The sequence below is a fragment of the Limulus polyphemus genome, unplaced genomic scaffold, assembly GCF_000517525.1.
Source record: "Limulus polyphemus unplaced genomic scaffold, Limulus_polyphemus-2.1.2 Scaffold1143, whole genome shotgun sequence".
NCBI classification, from domain to species: Eukaryota; Metazoa; Arthropoda; class Merostomata; order Xiphosura; family Limulidae; genus Limulus; species Limulus polyphemus.
Genome location: NW_013666753.1, coordinates 111,589 through 130,816, shown reverse-complemented (window position 1 = coordinate 130,816; position 19,228 = coordinate 111,589). Strand labels below are relative to the sequence as shown.

At 34.7% G+C, this 19,228-nt stretch overlaps 1 protein-coding gene across 1 annotated transcript in view; it reads left to right on the top strand.

Annotated features, from left to right (window-relative positions):
- Nucleotides 1-4,285: 4,285 nt before the first annotated feature.
- LOC106462326 (pre-mRNA-splicing factor CWC22 homolog) overlaps nucleotides 4,286-19,228 on the top strand; it is a gene marked incomplete at its 3' end in the record, with an annotated part of 71,349 nt that continues 56,406 nt past the window's right edge. Inside the window, exons 1-2 of the mRNA XM_022389550.1 lie at nucleotides 4,286-4,332; nucleotides 14,787-14,850. Of these exons, the coding sequence (XP_022245258.1) occupies nucleotides 4,322-4,332; nucleotides 14,787-14,850 (75 nt within the window). The remainder of the gene's footprint in view (nucleotides 4,333-14,786; nucleotides 14,851-19,228) is intronic.

The window sequence follows — 19,228 nt, the reverse complement described above, 5'->3', positions numbered from 1 at the left end:
CACGCAAAACTCGCTAGATGCATAACTAGGATAGCTGATATTTATTGTTAGATGAAAAGCTTAGGGACCAATACAGTTAGATTCATCTATTATAGATAAACAAGTGTTGTAATTTTTTTTTTGTTGGGTTGGTTATGTTCAACTATTTGGTAAAAACAAGGCTAATTCCATTCCATATAACAATGACAAGATATTTTTTTGCTTCCAAGATAGCAGCTCCATTGTCTGCTTTCACTAATGCTGGGATGTACTTTATATGGAACTAAGAATGTAACAAGCATTCCAATTTCTAAAGTTTGCTCTAATAGAGGATCCAGAGCTGGCATATCCACGACAAGATAGTGAATTCCTATTGGATACTGATGCCAGTGATAATGGAATTGCAGGAGATTAGTATGTGTAATAGTGTAGATTGTTCAATCTTCATGAGTCTTAAACACTGCTTACAGTTGTAGTCTCCATAATATGATATCACCACTACATTCATCGTAAGCAGTTCACTGTCTAGATGGACCATGCTTCACTGATATGGTTAGCAAGCGTTAAAAATCTTGAAGGGCAATAGAACATTAGATAACCATATTGCAAGAAAAGTAACTTGTCATAATGCATCTCTCAAGCCCACAACATGGAAACACGTACAGTTCACTATATGATTAGATTATGTCTTTTTTTGGATGGTTTGATATATTGTAAGATATTCCAGTATTCTGTTGCGTCAGCGAGGTCACGTGACTACTGTCACACCACCTGCTTTCTAGAAATATGATGTTCCTTCGTGAATGCCCTAGCATTTACTAGATTGGGGATAGTCACAACGTGACGGGACAATGTGTGTAGGTAATGAGTAATTGAACTGCAGTCAGAGAGAGACGTATTGTTGAAGTCGAGCTCGTGAGACGAGAATTATAGTTTGTTATAGCTCGACTGTTGAAGTTGAGTGTATCGTAAAGTTGTATTCGGAAAGAATAAACCAGTTTTATTTAAGAGAGGACTTGTGTCGCTAAAGTTTCGTCGGAACGAATTTACGGAAAATCAATTAACAAACAGATACGTAACAATTCTATCTGCTTCTGTGCCAGCCAGCCAGGATCTCGAACTCTTACCCTTGTACCCTCACATGTAGAAATCGAGCTCCAGCCAGCCCTGAGAAAGAATTTGGCTGATTAACAAACCTTTTGGTTCACTCTGTTTGATGAACTCTTCCTCCTCCCCCTCAAGTAGTTGTCTACAGCTGCCTCAGGGTCTATTAGTGTTATAAAGTTGTACCAGCAGCATTTTGTACTTGCTGTTCAATCTCCTATACATTCTAAGTTAATAGTTGATACCAATAGCTTTGCTTACTTTGCTGTTCAACCAAGAAGGGGTGCTGCTGGATCTCCCACAACTGCTGAGTGATTGGTTAGAATAAATAGCCTTGCCAACTTTGCTTTTTGGCAAAGCATGACCAATGATGGCTTTGCAGCACCTGCTGATCCATTGGTTGGAATAAATAGCCTTACACGCTTTGCTGCTTGACAAAATATTGGCAATTTACTTGTCACTGACCTTACATACTACAAGTGAGGAAGTGCTTTGCTCCTGTCATTCATGGTTATGGTAAAGTGGAGCCATTAACAGTATAGGCTGCAGCCTGTAAACCATGTGTGGACCAGGATAGCACTGTTAATTCACTGGAAACAGTTTGGTTAAATCCCAGCACCATGATATATGTGTGAGTGGCTGTTTAGCCCTCAGCATGGCTCATTTTGGCATGCTGAAGATATCCAGGCAGGATGGTCCATTGTAGGTGTAGCCACAGCAGATACAGCTGTAGATTTCTTTCTTTCAAGCAGCTGGATCAAAGTTACCACTTTGAACCTGGTCATAATGAAAAGTGCCAATGTTTGGGTAATCTCTCATCATCGTGCCAGAAAATCCTTCTATGAAGCCATCAAAATGTAAGTTTTACCATGCAAATAGCATAGATCATCTGAATAAGTGGCCAGCCTACTGAACTCTAAACTCAGCTGATGATGGATCTCTTGATTTTCTACTGGGTCAATTAGTCAGCACAGCTCAGCCATGATTATTTCCCAGTCTTTAGGTTACATCTCATCCAAATGTTCACCCTTAGACCACTTATCTACCTGAAACAATTCAGAAAATAGTCTATATCTTTCTTTTGCCACACTTATTAGCATTGAAAAAAAAATCTACTTGGAATCATTCAGATGGACTTATAATGTTGGGGAAAGGCTTTCCTTTGTGGGTTTTTGGCCAAATACTTGATTAAAATGCCACCAGTGTCTGGGTATGAGGTAGTGAGTGTACTCAGTGACCATGACTATCAGATGACTATAATAATTTCATGGTCCATGTTGATAAAATAATGAATTGCTTTTAATAGTATATCCTGAAGTTCTACATGACTCCAGGTTTCTTCATGATCAATGGTTATCCTGTCATGATATCTCCCAGCTCAAAGTCTTCTGATGGCTCCATAGCTTGTGGTCTTTTTTTTGTGGTTAGTTCCCGCTGTCTCGTCTGTTGGAAAAACAACACTGACTGGCAGTCCTCATCTTTCAATGCCACAACCAGCCCTTCTTAACTGGTCTTCACTGGGACTGGGGTTGTTATTCTGGTTGATGATGGCTTGGGAGTTCTGTTGAGACTGACCTATCCAGTCTTGCACTCACTAAGTACTAATCCGTCTTACCAACCCTCAGTCATCAGTGCTTCCTTCATGTTGAGATCGATCCTCAGGAGTAACATTAGATTTGCTGTTTTGGGTACATCAGATATTGGCTGATCATTTTGAGTCTGTAGCTGCATATAGATCAATATTATGGACATTCTCATCTTCAGTAAGAGTCCCATGTCCAGTAAAGGATTTCTCCTAGACTCATCATCTCTTTTGTACAACCATCGCTCTTCAACAGCAAACTGTCTATCTTCGTTGTGAGAACTTTTTCTTGCAGAAAATGCCATTCTTCAAGTCAGATGCATTATTTTAAACTCATATTACACAATAGTTTCAGTAAGAGCAATACGCATATTAGTAAAAGCATAAAACTTTATAATAATATCTTTGTTGCGACTTTGACATTTCTACTTTTTACTTACTCCGTGGTATTAATGGGTGAAACTGATTTTCTCATAGAGTATTAGGTAGTAATGCTGAATTAAATTAAATTAACTGATTTTAAATGAATAGGTAAATAGACCAGAGATGATGTGTAACATAAAATTAAATAAATATTAATTTATTCATAGGCAAAAACACAGTGAGTACACTTTCTTTCTGGACACTGGACAGTTCCATTTCACTGGATTCATGAATTCATCAACTGGCTTTCTTCTCTCATGATGCATTCCCGTCACCCAACTCAGTTCAGATCACCTGTATAAATATTTAAATATAACATTTCTCACCTAATGGGAAATGCCAGATTTACTCATAGCGAATAGTATTACTCACGTGACAGATCATTTTCTTTTAACTTAGGGAGGCATAATCTTGAGATATGACTTGATTTACCATTGGAGTACTTTGACTGTTGACGTTCTTGCACAAAGTGAAATGGAATACTACAGTATTGTCTCCATTGGTAGAACAATTATAATTTCCAGAGAATAACAAAAGAAACAAAGGCAAGTGGAACGAAGTCAACATAACGACTTTTTTTTACCACGTGTTATGCGAAAATTGCATAAATTAGAATAAATTAGAAAATAAAACATTATACATCAAAGTAAAATGTTACAAAACGCATAATATGTCTTTATGCCATAAAATATTACTTTTCATAAATTTTAGTATCTCAATACTTAAAAAAAAAAAATTAAACCAAAAATATTTCTATATTTGGAAATAAGTATAAAAGATATATATTCGAGTGCATTCTTTACTATATTAAATGCCCCCAGTGGAATAGCGGACTTACAATCCTAGAAATCGGATTTCAATACCCGTGGTGGGCAAAGCGCAAATAGCCCTTTCTGTAGCTTTATGCTTAACTACAAACAAACAAGTTTTCTGACTAGTAGCATTGTATATTGTACATCATCAGTAATTTTTGCTCATTTGATAGTAGTTTCCACTTTCTATATCCCAAAATGTTTTAGTAAATCATAATAGAATTTAGGATTAATATTTTCCTACAATCTACAATATTTACTACGACTAATATTAAAACTAGTATAATGCATCCTATTATTATCGTTTCAAGCATTCTCTTTTATTTGTTTATTTTTTTATATTTAACGAAGGTTGCGTTTAATCAACTTTTCAGAGGGAGCTAGCAGGTCTGTATTTTATCGTTAATTCGTATGATAAAGGATGCCTCGTTGGTAAGTTCCAAAAAAATTATTTTATGTTGGAATTTCTCAGTGTATGCCTGAAAACAAAACAATTTTTGATACTAATTTAATTTACTGCGGTGAGTTATTAATGTAGCTTAACTTTCCTTTCTGCCTTTGGATCTTCACATCATAGACTAAATAGTGTAGCTGTCACTCCACTAAACTAACACTAGCAATACTGATAGTACTAGTAGTATTACTAACAGTAACTAACACTGTAATACTAGCAGTATTAGCAGTACTGTCTAAATGACTTAAATAGTATCATTATCAGTTACGATTGATATATTAAACTAAAGTATCAGGAACTGTAACTTTATTTTAGTTATTGACACCTACACTACAGTGTAGCAATGTAATGCTGTTAGTGTTAGGTGTACAGTTTGTATAACTTGTTCAACTTCAAGTTATAAGTTATAACGGTATACTATAAGTACAATAGTTCTAGAGTAAATGGTTGAACTTGTATCTTTAATTATGTAGTTCACAACAGATGCTGCTGATGAACAAGTACAATGTATTGCCCCAAAACCAACAGTTTCCTACAATGAAAACAAACAATGCATCCACTTTGCCTGTTGGAATTAGTTCATAGCTCAAAGAGGAGAATTGTCCAGTTCCTGCCTACTGTTTAGTCTATAGGCATTCTGAGAAAGTAATAAATTGTTGTCAATAAAACCATTATGAATCCCTTCCCATTTTATCTGCTAATGACCCATGAGCAAATGAATGTATAGGAGTTTGTTTAAATGAAATAATGGTACAACTATAGTACCAATTAGAGTACAATAAGTGAGGATTACCTAGATGGAGGGGTAATGGAGGTCTTCAACATAGTTATATATAGAAGTCATTGCTTTCAGTAATAAAACAATCAAAATGAGTTGTAAACAAAAATATGTGTTATTATATTATTTGTTTTTGGACATATAAATACTCTTATGTGGAAATTTGAGGTCAATATTAGTTATAAACAATAGATTTTAGAAGTTGTACTTTAAAATCTGTTTCACTTTTAGTTTTACAGTTATTATTTATGATATATTGTTCCAAGATGTGTGCTGCAAGTGATGTAACAACATGAGAACAGCTATGATCAACATAGAATTATCATCAAATAAAACATCACTGCAGCTAACATAAAGATGTTAAACAGTGTTGTTAACACAGTAACACATTATCTGAACAGACGTTCTAGTTCTGGCCTGGCGTTGGCTAATGGTTAGGGTGTTTGACTTGCAATCTACAAGTAATGGGAAAAAAAAAACATTGCAAAACATGCTTACTTTTTCAGCCATGGAAACGTTATTTCTATTCTTATCCATTCACTAATGGTTTTAAAACCATGTGAGTTCTAATTATCAAAAGGTTTATTTCATGAAATAAATTACCTAATTCAAATTTTTAAGTTGACTTAAACTTTAGACTTCTTGAAATACATCATAAATACCAGATTTTTACTTTAGCTAAGTACATATTTGTCTTGTAAATGAGTTAATGTTTCATTTAGTTGATTACAAAGTATTTTAGTGACTGCAAAGTTATAGATACAACTCTTAAGACTCCACATTGTCATAAACTCACAAACATGTAAAACAATAATGAATTGTCTTGAAAAAGATATCAGAAAAAGTGTACTTAGTATTATTGCAACTAATGTCTGATAAATGAATAAATCATTGCTTCTAAATCTTCAAAAATATTTACAGCCTTAGAGATATCCAGTATTTTATATACTGCTGCATACATGCATAGTGTTAGGCAGTAGGTATTGTATGTGATGAATGACTGTTTGCATGCTAACAACATCTGAAATAATATTACATTAAAAAATAACTATTTTGATGCAATATGTAAAAAAGTAGGTGTTACAGTTGAAAACACAAATTTTTTAGAAGGCATGTGTTTAACAAATCTGATATCTTAAAAGCTAGTGTGACCACTGTGTTTGTAAGATAACTTGTATGCCAAGTACAGGAACATGCACAAAACAAGTCACATTTCTGCGATTAAAAAAATCCTGTGTTTTACTAATGTGCATTAATTTGAAAATAATTTGTGCAACTTATAATTGCACAAAACAAGTCAAAAATTGAAGAGTAAGTTTGAATACTTATTTGGAGATGCAAAGACTTTAATTATATCACAGCACTAAAACAGGCAACAGTGATTCACTTTTGAATAAAGAACTGAATAACATGCATAAAAGCCTACAGAAACAATAGCTAGGAATATTTTATTCAAACCTGGGCAAATTTACTTAAAAAAACTCAAGTGCAGGTCATAGGACTATACTTGTGTTTATTCTTGAAAGAGAAGGAGAGATTTTATTAGTTTTTCATTAGTTTTATTAGTTTCTCTTCAAAGCCATTCAAGCACTAAAGCCTACAGCAAAAACAAATATTTATACTATGGCAAAATTTATGCATGGCTACCAAACAAACTCTTGCGAAGGTTGTAGGGCTATTTTTAAGTTGATTCTTGAAAGTTGAAATTTCCACCCTCTAAGATTTTCTAATTTCTTTATCACTACCAACATGAGCTCTTCAAAGCCATTCAAATGCAGAAATGTAGAAGCCATTTAAGCACCATTATACTAGTCAGAAATGCTCCATTTTATACTACTCAGAACAACTTCGTTTTACAAGAGTAAACAATGTGTGTATATCTGTAACAGTGTCTCCAGCCATATTAGTATTGATTATAGTTTTACAAGCCACTACATAAAAAACAGCTATGAATGTTTTACTGAAACTTGGACAATAGTAATGAATGCAGTATTTAGTATGACATAGGGTAGTTTTAAAATAAATTCAAGAGCCTTCATTTTTTCACCCTAAAGAATTTCTCTAAGTCCTTTACTTTCTGCCATTGAAAAAATCCAGTGTTTTACTAATGCACATTAATTGGAAAATAATTTGTTTAACTTATAATAGTGTATTAATTGGAAACCTCCACATTGAGGATTCATCATTTCTCAAGTTCACCGTTCTTCATTGTTTTTTGAGTTTGCTGCAGTACTTTGTCTTTACCTGGTTTTTTGTGACTATTTCAGTGACTTTTATAACAGTACACAACTACCATAGTAGATTTCTTTAATCTTGTGAGTGGTGACTTATTCTACTGATTTTCATACTTTGCTGAAATTGTGAATGTGTATTTTAGTATATTATTATTAATATTTTTGTTTCAGTTGAATAATTTTGCACCAAAACCCAGACAGATATATTATATGAAATGTTGCAAACATCCATGACCTATTTAAAAAGTTGATTATTTTTGCATTGAAAGTTGATTTACATGGCTATAAATACATAATATATGCAATGTTGTTGTGAAAAGCTGCCTTTGTACTTGATGCTTGTTAAAAGCATATTTACACGAAACCTCAGGCACAAACCTACATGGCTCTGTAAATAATGGCTGGCTGGAAAAAAAGCCACTGCACGGCAGTGAATTGTTGAAAAACATGTAACATTCAACTGAATGCATATGCACATATGACATAAAATACTTAAGAAACAAGATAATTAAAAATTGATAATTTAAAAAGGGGGGAAGGGATCATTATAAAAGTACAGAAAAGAGTTGAATCAAAATACAAAGACTATATTTTCAAGCCTACTATTAGGGACTCTGAAAAATAAAAGTAAGCAAACTAGGCTGGAAATAGTGTCTACACATTATTTTCTCCAGCTACAAATCCATATTTTGACTATATACATGGAATCAAAATAGGGATTTGTAGCTTGAGAAAATGACGTAGAGACAATTTCCAGCCTAGTTTTACTTTTTTTAGAGTCCTTAGTTGTAGGCTTGAAAATACAATCTTTGCGTTTTGATTCAAATTGTTTCTGTACCTTTTTGATGATTCCTATTTCCCTGTTGGTTGTTTGGCCTCAGAAGACTGGTGATTGAAGTCCAGTCATTGATCTTTCTCATCTATGTCAATGTCTAGATTCTCCAATTTTCACAAGTTATTCTTCAATTTGAGTTCACATTTTTTACTAGGATTGTGGATGTCCAAGTTCATTGTAGTCAGCTCCTATCTGCACATTGCCATAGTGGTGGTGTCCCACGAATATAGACATTTTTTGCGCACAAGGGTCGGGTACTACAGTTCCAGGATTTTACCTTTGAACTCTCATCGGCTTCACATGGGTTATGCCTTATTGGAGGAGTTATTTTCTCATCATCTCTATTCCATCGTACTGTGCACACACCATTCCAAAGACGACTGGTTAGTGCTGGCAACATCTTATCAATTGTCAGAACATTACATCCTGATTCTACTTTCAGAAAGAACCAAGGTAGTCTTCATTCTCAGGGTTGAGACATCTATTCTTTCTCCAATTGAATATGTCATCAGTCTGGTGTTTTTTTTTTCATCTCGTCTCTCAGTCTGGCTCAGCTGACTCCCATGTGGCTCAATGCTATGGAATAGCAAGCCCGAAGTATTTTTAATAAAATAAAATAAAGATTTGACCATAAATATATTGATTATTTGTTTTGAATAGTCCATGTGCAATGTAAATTTTCATGCTATAATTAAAAATACTTTTCCTCGTCTCAAATTTCCTTTGTGTAATCCCTAAAACCTCCTAAATGCATTTCAAGCATTTTTTTTCAGTAAAACTTTATCTGTTATTTTCTCTACCCTATCTCAAAATGGGATTGGTCAATTCAACCGACCTTGTAACCACCAAAAAAATTTAAACAAACCTAAATTACTCTTTTTTTTCTTTCTAGAATGATTTCAAATTGTAACATGAAATTACATTTGTTTATCCTAAGTAGCTCTAAGTTCGTAACAGTATACATTTATTTATAATTAAATTTTATTGTTTTATTGCCCTTTGAATCGTGTCTAAGTACTATCTGCACCATTATAAGTTGTAAGTCACTCGGGGAACATTCAGCTCGCGTTATGCTAACGAATTACATTACCCACGAGCTGATCGCATGTGTGCCTCATGAAACATTTTTATTATAATATTATTATTTATTTTACCTAATCTAATTTTAACTAACCTAAAAGGATCCCTATTTTTACAATTTAGTTACTTTTATAATTAGACATAAATAATAAACATGAAAAACAAGAAATAAAATACTTAACCAATCTTTTTCTTTTCTTCCTGTCAGTTTTCAAAGAGAGTTAACCCCAATTTTTTATATTATAGATAGTAATCCACTTAATAATTTTTATTTAATTAAATAATGCACCAAAGAATATAGACATTCAAAAAAGTAGACAAATTCCCTTACATCTCAAAAATTTTCTGGCTTTCTAACTATGTGACAAGAGCCGTTACAAATTCATCCAAAGTAGTTGTTAACTTTCCCACGGAATCAGTCTCGGTACTCTGAGTGAAATTGACATCTAACTGTTCAGAACATAACATTATACAATACGTCACTTGATAGATGAGAACCTTAACTTTTTTTTAGTTATAGGTAGTATATAATTACACATAAGAGAGAGCTATCAATAAAATGTGACAGGTGGGTAGATGAAAACCTTGACTTTCTTTTGGTTATAGGTAGTATATAATTACACATAGGAGAGAAGATTTGACAGGTGGGTGTGGCAAGAGGGGTCTCATTTTCTGTTTGATAGCTCTGTAACCAAACAAAATTGAAGACTATAAAAATTATGGTTTGTCTGAGCAATAATGATCTTATAGAGTAATTTATGTTTAATTTCATACTTTTTCGAGGGGTGGTGGATTAAATTGGAATGGTGACATTCTAAGAGAAAATGTGTTACGTGGGTCACACTAGTGTAAATTCAGGATTTTTTTTTATATTGCTATGTAGAATTAAGAACTTAAAACTGGTATACTATTAAAATATGGATTATTAGCTAAGGTTTAATGCTATTTTAATTGGTATAACAAACAAAAAGTAGTTTAATATAATTTTGAATCTAAGACACTAAAATCTTGTGTCTTGTGCAGTAAAGGATACCTGTGGCAATAGGGTTAAGGGGAAAATCATCAGGCTTCACTCTGACAATTCCATGGTGATGTCTTGTGTTTCTCATCGAGGAGGCACTTGGTCCAAGGCTTCTTATTTTTGAATCATGGACCTCATTTCTTGGGATCATTCCTATCATATCACCCTACTAGCTTGCCATGTTCTACAGGTGATGCCTGTAGTAGCAGGTCAGTTGTCACAATCCAAACATATTTTCCTGACAGAATAGATGCTGCATTGCAAGGTTCTGTTGGATTGGTTCTCGTTTTGCAACTCTGATTGGTGGGTTGGCCTCTCATTGGATCACCCAACTACTGGCAATTTGGTCTCTAATACCTCACTTTCAGGCTTTGGCAATGGATGCATTTCATTAGGACAGGACAGGATTACATCTCGAGGTCTTCGCTCCAATTTGTATGTTAACCAGGGTACCAAATATGATTTGTTCAAACTTATTGTCGGGTCCTATTGGTAGCACTAGATTGGCAGCTACACCCTGGTTTCTGCATCTTCAGTACCTTCTGGAGTGTCCACCTCTGCTACTTCTTCTTAGGCCATCTATGTGGAAGCAGCCGTAATCTGACCTGGTACACCTAGCTATCCAGAAGCTCAAGCTTCAGGCATAGAGGTTATGCAGTCTTTCACATGGCATCGGGGTGTAATTTCTAAGGTTGCCATGTATCTGTCTCAGTTTTTACTTTGTCCCGAGATGAACATTTATCAACGGAAATGACATGCATATCAGCAATGGTGTATTGAGAGGAGGTTTAGCCCATTTTGATCAGAAGTGCCAACCATAACTCATTTTTTGACCTGGCTTTTTTGCAGGGATTTTTGTATCTTCCACAATCACTCTGTTTAAGGTGGCCTTATCGACCGCCATTAAATTCTCGTGACTAAATATTTGAGTCTCTAGTACTCTGAATTCCTCAAATTGCTTTGGGTCCTTGGTACCAAATGACCATTCTAGTTACCTAACAGGTATATTGAGGTTACATTACATGCTCTTTCTTAACACCTGTTTGTGATCTGATTCTTATATGCCATGTATCCCCTTTATCTGAAGGTTTATTTTTTGTGGCTGCTGACCTACAAGCATTGCTAGTTGGAGTGATTTGCACTGTTTGTCCATAGACTGCTTTCTCATTCTCTCTTCATCCTCATACCAGTTTTTCTTACCCAAGACACTGTCAGACAGAGAAAGGGATAAATCATTTTCACCGATTCATCTGATTACTGTTTCACACTTTTATGTCTGATCAGATTTTGATTGTAGTCATGTTCAGTGAGAGTCTTGAAGGTTTTGTTATATGCACTAATGTCTTTAGAGATGTTAGACAACAACTTTTTATTTATTCTGGGCTCTCCTTGAAGGCAAGGAATCTTCTGCGAATCATGTGTAATTAGATTTGTCACATTTCTGTGTTCTTAGTGGCCTGGTTGAACTTCTCACTAAAGGACATTGTGTGGACTGATATGTGGACCTTCCCCAATACTTTTATCTCACTTTATTTGTAGGATCTGGCAGTATCTTCATCTGAGGGTTTTTGCCTACCCCCTGTAGCTATCTTAACCCTTTCTGATGGATTATACAGAGGGGTGAGTATTTTCATTGCTACCTTTCAGAGTCCATTTGCTCATTTTCACAGGATCCCACCTAAACAAATTTTACACAAGCAGCCACTAATTTGGGATACTTTATATAGGTTGCAATAGGCTCTGTAGAAATGAGGTGTTTCATAAGACCATAGAGGCTGACCAGGTGGTATTACTGTACTGTGTTGGACTGCCAGTCGTTAGATTGAATAAATTGGGGTCAGTTTGCTTTTAGAAATTTAGGGAACTTAGTTCACCTATTGCACTGTTTCCAGAGCACTGTTTCTCAGGACTCCCTGACATGCATTACCCCACAGATCCTGCTAGTGGAGCTGGGGAGTCTTTAACATGCCTGGTTTCCAGAGTGTTAGAGTGAATTCCTCCACTCTTGGAGAAGAGGGCAAAGTTGGGGGCTCTCATACCCAGGTGTCCCTGGATGTTTTTTCTCGGTTGTCGGTAGGAGTGGCATCAGCCTATGCAGGAGCCTACCCGTAATACCGATTCAGATTTGATGCTCAGCTATCTAGTTGAGTAAAGTGTAGTCCTTCTTTTTGATCAATATTGGTTTAGTACATTGTTCATGGAAGAGGGTTCCCTGTCTCCTTGTAATTCTGAATGCAGAGTAGTCCCATCCTGGGTCCTTGGTTGAGCACAGTTGTTCCATGTTCTCTCCATAATTCCAGGTGCAAGTGGAATTTACCTTGCCCACATAGTTGGGTAGTGAAAATGAGTGTTCATAATTCCAGAGTGGATGAGTTCTGTTTCCATAAGTTGAATAAGGCATACGTGATTCCATCATTCCAAGCCTGGGGTGTTGACTTTCGGAGTTCTTCAGGTTGAGGAGAAGGTTTGTCCACTTCAGTGTTGCTTACTTTCCTGTCGTGATTCCTGTGGCTCAGAAAGCATCACTCTATGGCTACAGGTTGGAATCTACTCATAAGTATATATATAGAGTTTGTGGTCCAGTTGCCCAAGCCACCTATGTGGGATATAGGGACCAGGGCCATTTAATTCCAACCCCGAGTAATGGAACTTCAGCTATCTGGTTGGGGCCTGGCCTATAGTGTTGATAAATGATGTAAAATTCCACCCACAATACAGGAATTAAGTTCCAGGTGAATAGCTTACCTGTTCTGAATGTAGTGCATTTCTCCCACTAGGGTGCCAGTCTGCTATGCAGATGCTTTCTGTATGGATAATGCCCTCACTGGCCCCTCCACCTTATCAATGTGGGATTCTAGCTATAAATGTGAGAGGAGGTAAGTATGTTTTGGAAGTTAATAATTGCTTAAACCGAAAATGTATTTCCAATGATACTTACCTCCTGCCCTTTCTCCTTACTAAAAGCCAGTGTTAGAGACTGAAATTGATTCAGTCTTGAGAAAGTGATAAAATTATCTGAATAAGGTGCATATATACAGTAACAGGATAGATAGGACATTGACATAGGTGGAGTGTCATGAGATAAATATCGACAATGGCAATTGAGTGAGGTATAAAAGACTGGAGAAAGTGAGAAGAAATCAGACCAGTGCTTAGATGGGCAAAGGAAGAAACCCTTGCAGTCAAGTAATAGCTGTAAGTGTGAGAGAAAGCAAGTATTATTGGAAATACATTTTCGATTTAAAGAAAATGTTAACCTTCCATGAATTGATTATTTTTCTAATGGTAATAGATTTAACTGTAATTTTGATTAATTATTTTACCTGATATGTATCAGTTTAGTCTGTGCTTGTAGGTAATTTGGTTTATCAGTTAATTGCCTAGCTTTGCTTGAAAACAAGAAAGTTCTCAAACTTGATTGTAATATATGTCACACATGATGACATCCTTTTTGTTGGTGCTTTTGCTATCATCCTGCAGAGATTTAATTATGAAAACTAGAGATTCGATTTACATGGCTCCTATGCAAAATGATAAACTCCCATGTTTTGTATCAGGATGTAGAGATATTTTTATTTTTCTGCATTTTGTATATTTACAGTGTATCATTGAATTTCTAATTACATTACAAGAATGAAGACGTCTTCATTTACTTTATATCCTAATGTGAATTGTTCCAAAAGGTGTTACAGGGCAGACTCGCACCTGAAGCTTAAGTACTAAGCATGATTTGCAGGCTTCTGCATGAAAACTATAAAATATTCTAGAATGCTGTAAAGGGATTATGACATTATATACATACATATTTGAGCAGCAGCAGTTAAACTTTTTGGTTGTTTTCATGCATCTAAAGTGTCAAAGTGGGTTTTGAAGTAGATGGATATAAGTGCACATGTATTTATTTTTATGATTTCTGTGACCAGTACGTGATACTTACTGATTTAACACATTTAGTATGAAAATAATTATATTCATGATTTTTTGCATTTTAAGATTACAGGAAAGTTAAACTAAACTTGATGTTTTGCTTCATCTGTGGTTAGTAAAACTAATGTAATCATTTACATCTTGCATGTTGTTGGTCAAGATGGAAGACAGAAATGCATGTCTCCAGCCTTAGCCTGTTGGGCTTTTAAACCTTATGATATTTGTATTTGTAGACAAGCAACGATACAAGTTTACATGCCAGTTGCCAAATTGTGTTTCTGTCTGCGGCTCTTTAGTTTGTAGTAATGTGTATTGAAATTTGAAACTCAAGAAAACTTAGAAACAAGTGTGACTATTTTCAGAAAGTGCATACAAATTTTTCAGTGAGTTGCAAGAAAAGAACCCGAAACTAAGCTTATCTGCAGACATCATATATGTGTATGTGTCTTTTTGATGAAGAGAATGTTGCATCATTGTTGATAAAAAATAATTTCTTATTGTATGATGCTTTTGTTCACTTTGTATATTAGAAATCTTCTTACATTTTTATTTTTCAGGACTGAAGCACGTGACTTTTCTCCAAGAAGTGACAGAGTTATACAGTCTCAGTCTAAGAGAAAGGTACACTGTCGCATTTGTCTTTTGGCAGTATTACGTAAGAAATAGAATAGAGTGTTTATCATAGAATGACAAATTTTGTTATTAATGTTCAAGCACTTTTGAAAGTTTATCTAACTTCTGCATTATAATACTCCATATCACCACCACTTGTTATGTATAGTCTTGCCTCTGCATTACCACACAGTACAATTTCCACTGAAGACTCCATTAAAAATATTTGGATCAGATTTTCTGAAATACTTGTTAAAACTAGATTTTTCTATTTACAGTGTATATTTACAAAGTACATTTAGTGTAGCTGAAATAGCATAAATAAAAAAAATTTGACAAATATGTTATTGTATGAAATATTGAGAACATTGTCATGGCTTCTGTCTCCCACCTGTACTTCATTGTCAGGTTGAAAGGGTGAATACACACCTGGAACTGGTTTACTCATAAACACAGGAGTTTTAAATTGTTATAATTCAGTATAAGCAGTTTCAAGCTATTTAACACTACACAGTCAAAACATGAAACAAAGAATATGTTTTGAAGAGCTTCTCTGCATTTTGTGTTCATGTTAGGAGTGGTTTGGCATTCTTTGATAGATTGTTTAGGTAGTGTATTCATGAAGACGAAAGGCAGCAGACTTTCAAAACATCGTCTTCTACACTTATGTTTGTACAACAGACAGTTGCTGTCCATTCAACTAAATTTCATCATGGTTTTGCATTGCTTGGATGATTGTAAACTCAGTTAAAATTTGTTACAGTTTGATGTATATATATATATATATATATATATGTACTTAATGATTGAGCTATAATTTGAATAGTCATCTACTTGTTAGTGAGATATAAGCTAAGAATTCAAAAATGTCTTTTGGGCATATTTTCAAATTCTTGGTTATAATCCATGACTTTATTTAACTATTTCCATACAGTGTTGATGGACCTGACCTTTTACTCCCAAAGTAACCATCAGAGTTCTCATGCTATAACTTTTAATGTGGTATGTGTATCTTCATGAAATTTGGCAAGCTTTCAGTAAACATTACAAGTCAGATTTTTTTAATTCACTATTGCGTGTGAATATATATGGAGTCAGTGTGTTGACTGCTCTCGATGCAAAGTGATTATCATGCTAAGATTAAAAATACTCTTCTTCATCTGAAAATTTTCAAATTTCATTTATGTAACCTCTAAAACCTCCTAAGTAAATATCAAATATTTTTTTCTAGTTAGACTTTATATTTTATATGTTATTTTCTCTACCCTGACTATATGGACTCAGTCAATTTGATATAAAATGAGTTTTCAAGTTCTAAGTTTCCTATTTCTCTTTGAACACTATAATTGCCTAGCATTTTAACAGGATGCTCTGTTATGGAACTTAAAGAACTTTTGGAAATTTCCTTCCATGCATTATTTAAAAATATTAGATTTGTTTTATTAATTCTGCACTTTGCAGAGAAGATTGAATGCACATTCTACACTTTTTATTTTACAGTAACTACTGGCATAACTTTATTAACACTATTAATACTAAACTTTTTATTTCATAATGCTGGAACTACCTCTAATTTTCCTTTGTAATTCCAAGTGGAATTACATTTTTTACTTCTCAGGAATATATTGGTTTTTCCAGTACTTTTCATGAACTTTTTTCTTAAAAGTTCCAGCCTTTGAGGCTTATTTTTTGTTTTGGGTCAATGTCTACAGTCCCAAGCCCTGTGGCCTTTTAGTCCACAGTTAAAGATTTCCATCTGTTGGTTCTTTTTCTTAAAACACTTTTTAGTTTTATGGCCTATTTTACAGCAATTGAAACATTTTGTGCCGTTTGGATTATTTTGCTTCTTATTCTGCCAGCTTGTTCTATCATTTCTGTTATTCACAGCATTTATAGTGGAATGTTGGGGTCTGTATATCTGTATTTTGCATAGCTCTTTTTCTAGTAGCTACTTGAGTTAAGTCTAGCAGAGTTGTGTCTGTATTTGCTTCATTTAATTTTTAATTCATTATGCTACTAATCAAACCCCATTCATAGTCTGATCTTAAAGTATCAAGTATCATTAATTCTTTAGTGTCTGTATGCCCTTCATAATCTGTTACCTAGCTCCTGTAACTTGTGACTGAATACTCTGACTGACTCTTCTATTTGCAGAGTTAAACTGTGAATTTAATTTAGTATGGTATTTGGTTTTTCTCACTTTCTGTATTATTGTGTCAACCTAAAAAACTAGAAGTCAGTAGTATCTTTAAGCTTATTGCAAACTCTGATATAGTACTGTTCTTTATCTTAGGGTATCTGCTTTTTGTGCATTTGTCAAACCTGATATTTTAGCCATTTCATTAACTGCATCACTAAAACTTTTGACATTTTCATCAATTTTACCGTAAAATAATGGGATAGTGCTTGTGAAGTGCATAGCACCTCGCTGTCCTATTAGCACAAGTGGATCTAATGGGGCTGCTGCGACACCCTCCTCTCTTAATTTCTCCAGTAACTGTAGCCATACCTACCTCTTTTACTACTTGTTTACGTTATTTGCTTATTTCTATACTTATACTATCTTAAGTTAGCTTTTTTCAACTTTTGTTTCCTAATTCTTAGAACCTGTTGTTGGTTAACCCAAAATTAAAATCCTGGCACACTGCAACAATTTGTAACAGGTGCCATTGTTATTCATTGTAAATAAATTTATTTTATACAAGGATATTTTATATGCAGTCATGGGTAAAACTTACAAGCCACCAACTCTAGGAAGTTTACGTAAAGAATGAAGAAATCACTTGGAGACTAAGTAACACAGAAACATATATTTTAATTAAAGACACTCAAATATCGTAAATCGAGATTTTTTCCTTGAGTATTCGGATATTTGTTTAATAATTCCTATAAGATTCTAACTTTGGCTTAACTGTTTTGTGCATGGTACTACAATGCCTTGCTAGTTTTGCACATGTTACTGAAGCTTTTGTTGTTCTTTAGTTTTCTTGGTATTTGGAGCATTGACTTAACTATTTTGTGCATGATACTGTGATGCATTGATAGTTTCACACATATTATTGAAGCTCTTGTTTTTTTAGTCTTCTTGGAATTTGGCATGTCTTTCTTTGTAATCTCTGGTGTGCTTAAAAATCCAGGCCACTTGACCTCCGACCTGCATCATCTCTGAATCCTCTCTTGGATGTGGTATGCAATATTTCATCCACACTTGACAGCTGTGCCATAAACTTCATAAACATCCTGTTGACTTATTTATTTAATAGCATCAGTTTTTCTGATAAAACAAATTGTTAGTTTGTGTTATCTAACATTACAGGCTTGGAATGTTATTTCTAATTGACCCAAATTTCTTTGTTGCCTTATTTTGGTTATCCAACACACTTGTTGGTGTCGAAAGTTTCTATTATATTATTTGGTTAACTACCTTATATTTTCTATGGTATCTCATTCGCTGTAATTGCTAAGAAATTTCTTTCCCCAAAAATTATAATATTAATACATTTGCTATTAAGCAATTATTCCAAATCATACACACCTCCACTGCCACTTATAGCTAGCTATTTCTTGATCTTCATCTTTGCCATCTAAACATTGTGTTTGCTTGCTCCAGTCTTTATATCCCATTTGACTGCCCTCGGCAGTATCTAATTTGCAAAACTTTACACCAGCTTTCACATGCCCTCTATGCAGGTACTGTATATAAGCACTATATGTTGACAATATAATCACTTTTTTCTCAACAAAGCACTAGTGCTAGGAGTTATGTTTTGTGGTTCACATTTTCTTTTGAAGCATTTTGACAGTAGTCTGATGTTTTTTTTTTCCCCATTGCCGATATTTCATTGGTTTTCTTTTGTAGTTTTTGTGTAATGGTTTCTGGCACAGGGGTTAACCAGAACATGTCCATTCCTCCTTTGTTGTCTGGTAGTATTCCAGGGTGGGTGGGTGGGGTGGAGGCTGTCCATGATCTGATTCGTTATGAGTTGGAGTCCTTCATGTGGTCCGGGGGTTCAGAGTTGGCTTTTCATCATCAACCTGAATGTACTGGGGAGAATTTATACACTGTTTTCTGCTCCTTCTTTCACTTGAGCTGCCTTTACTGAGGATTCATCTGATTGGCCCCCTTCTGCCTATTTTCTGCAGTTAGTTACGCGAGTTTGGTGAAGCTTTTGGAGATTACTTAGTTCTTCCTCCTTTCCCTGATATTGCCGTGTATGATGGGATGTTTATAATGCAATTACGAGAGAGTATTGCTATGCCTTGCTCCCCTTGTTTATCAAAACAACATGCCCTGGCTTATCGTCTGTAGTATATTTGGACACTCAACAGTTGGATTTGTTGTTGGATCTATGGGGTTCCAGGTTAGAACCTGTTATCCCTCTTACCA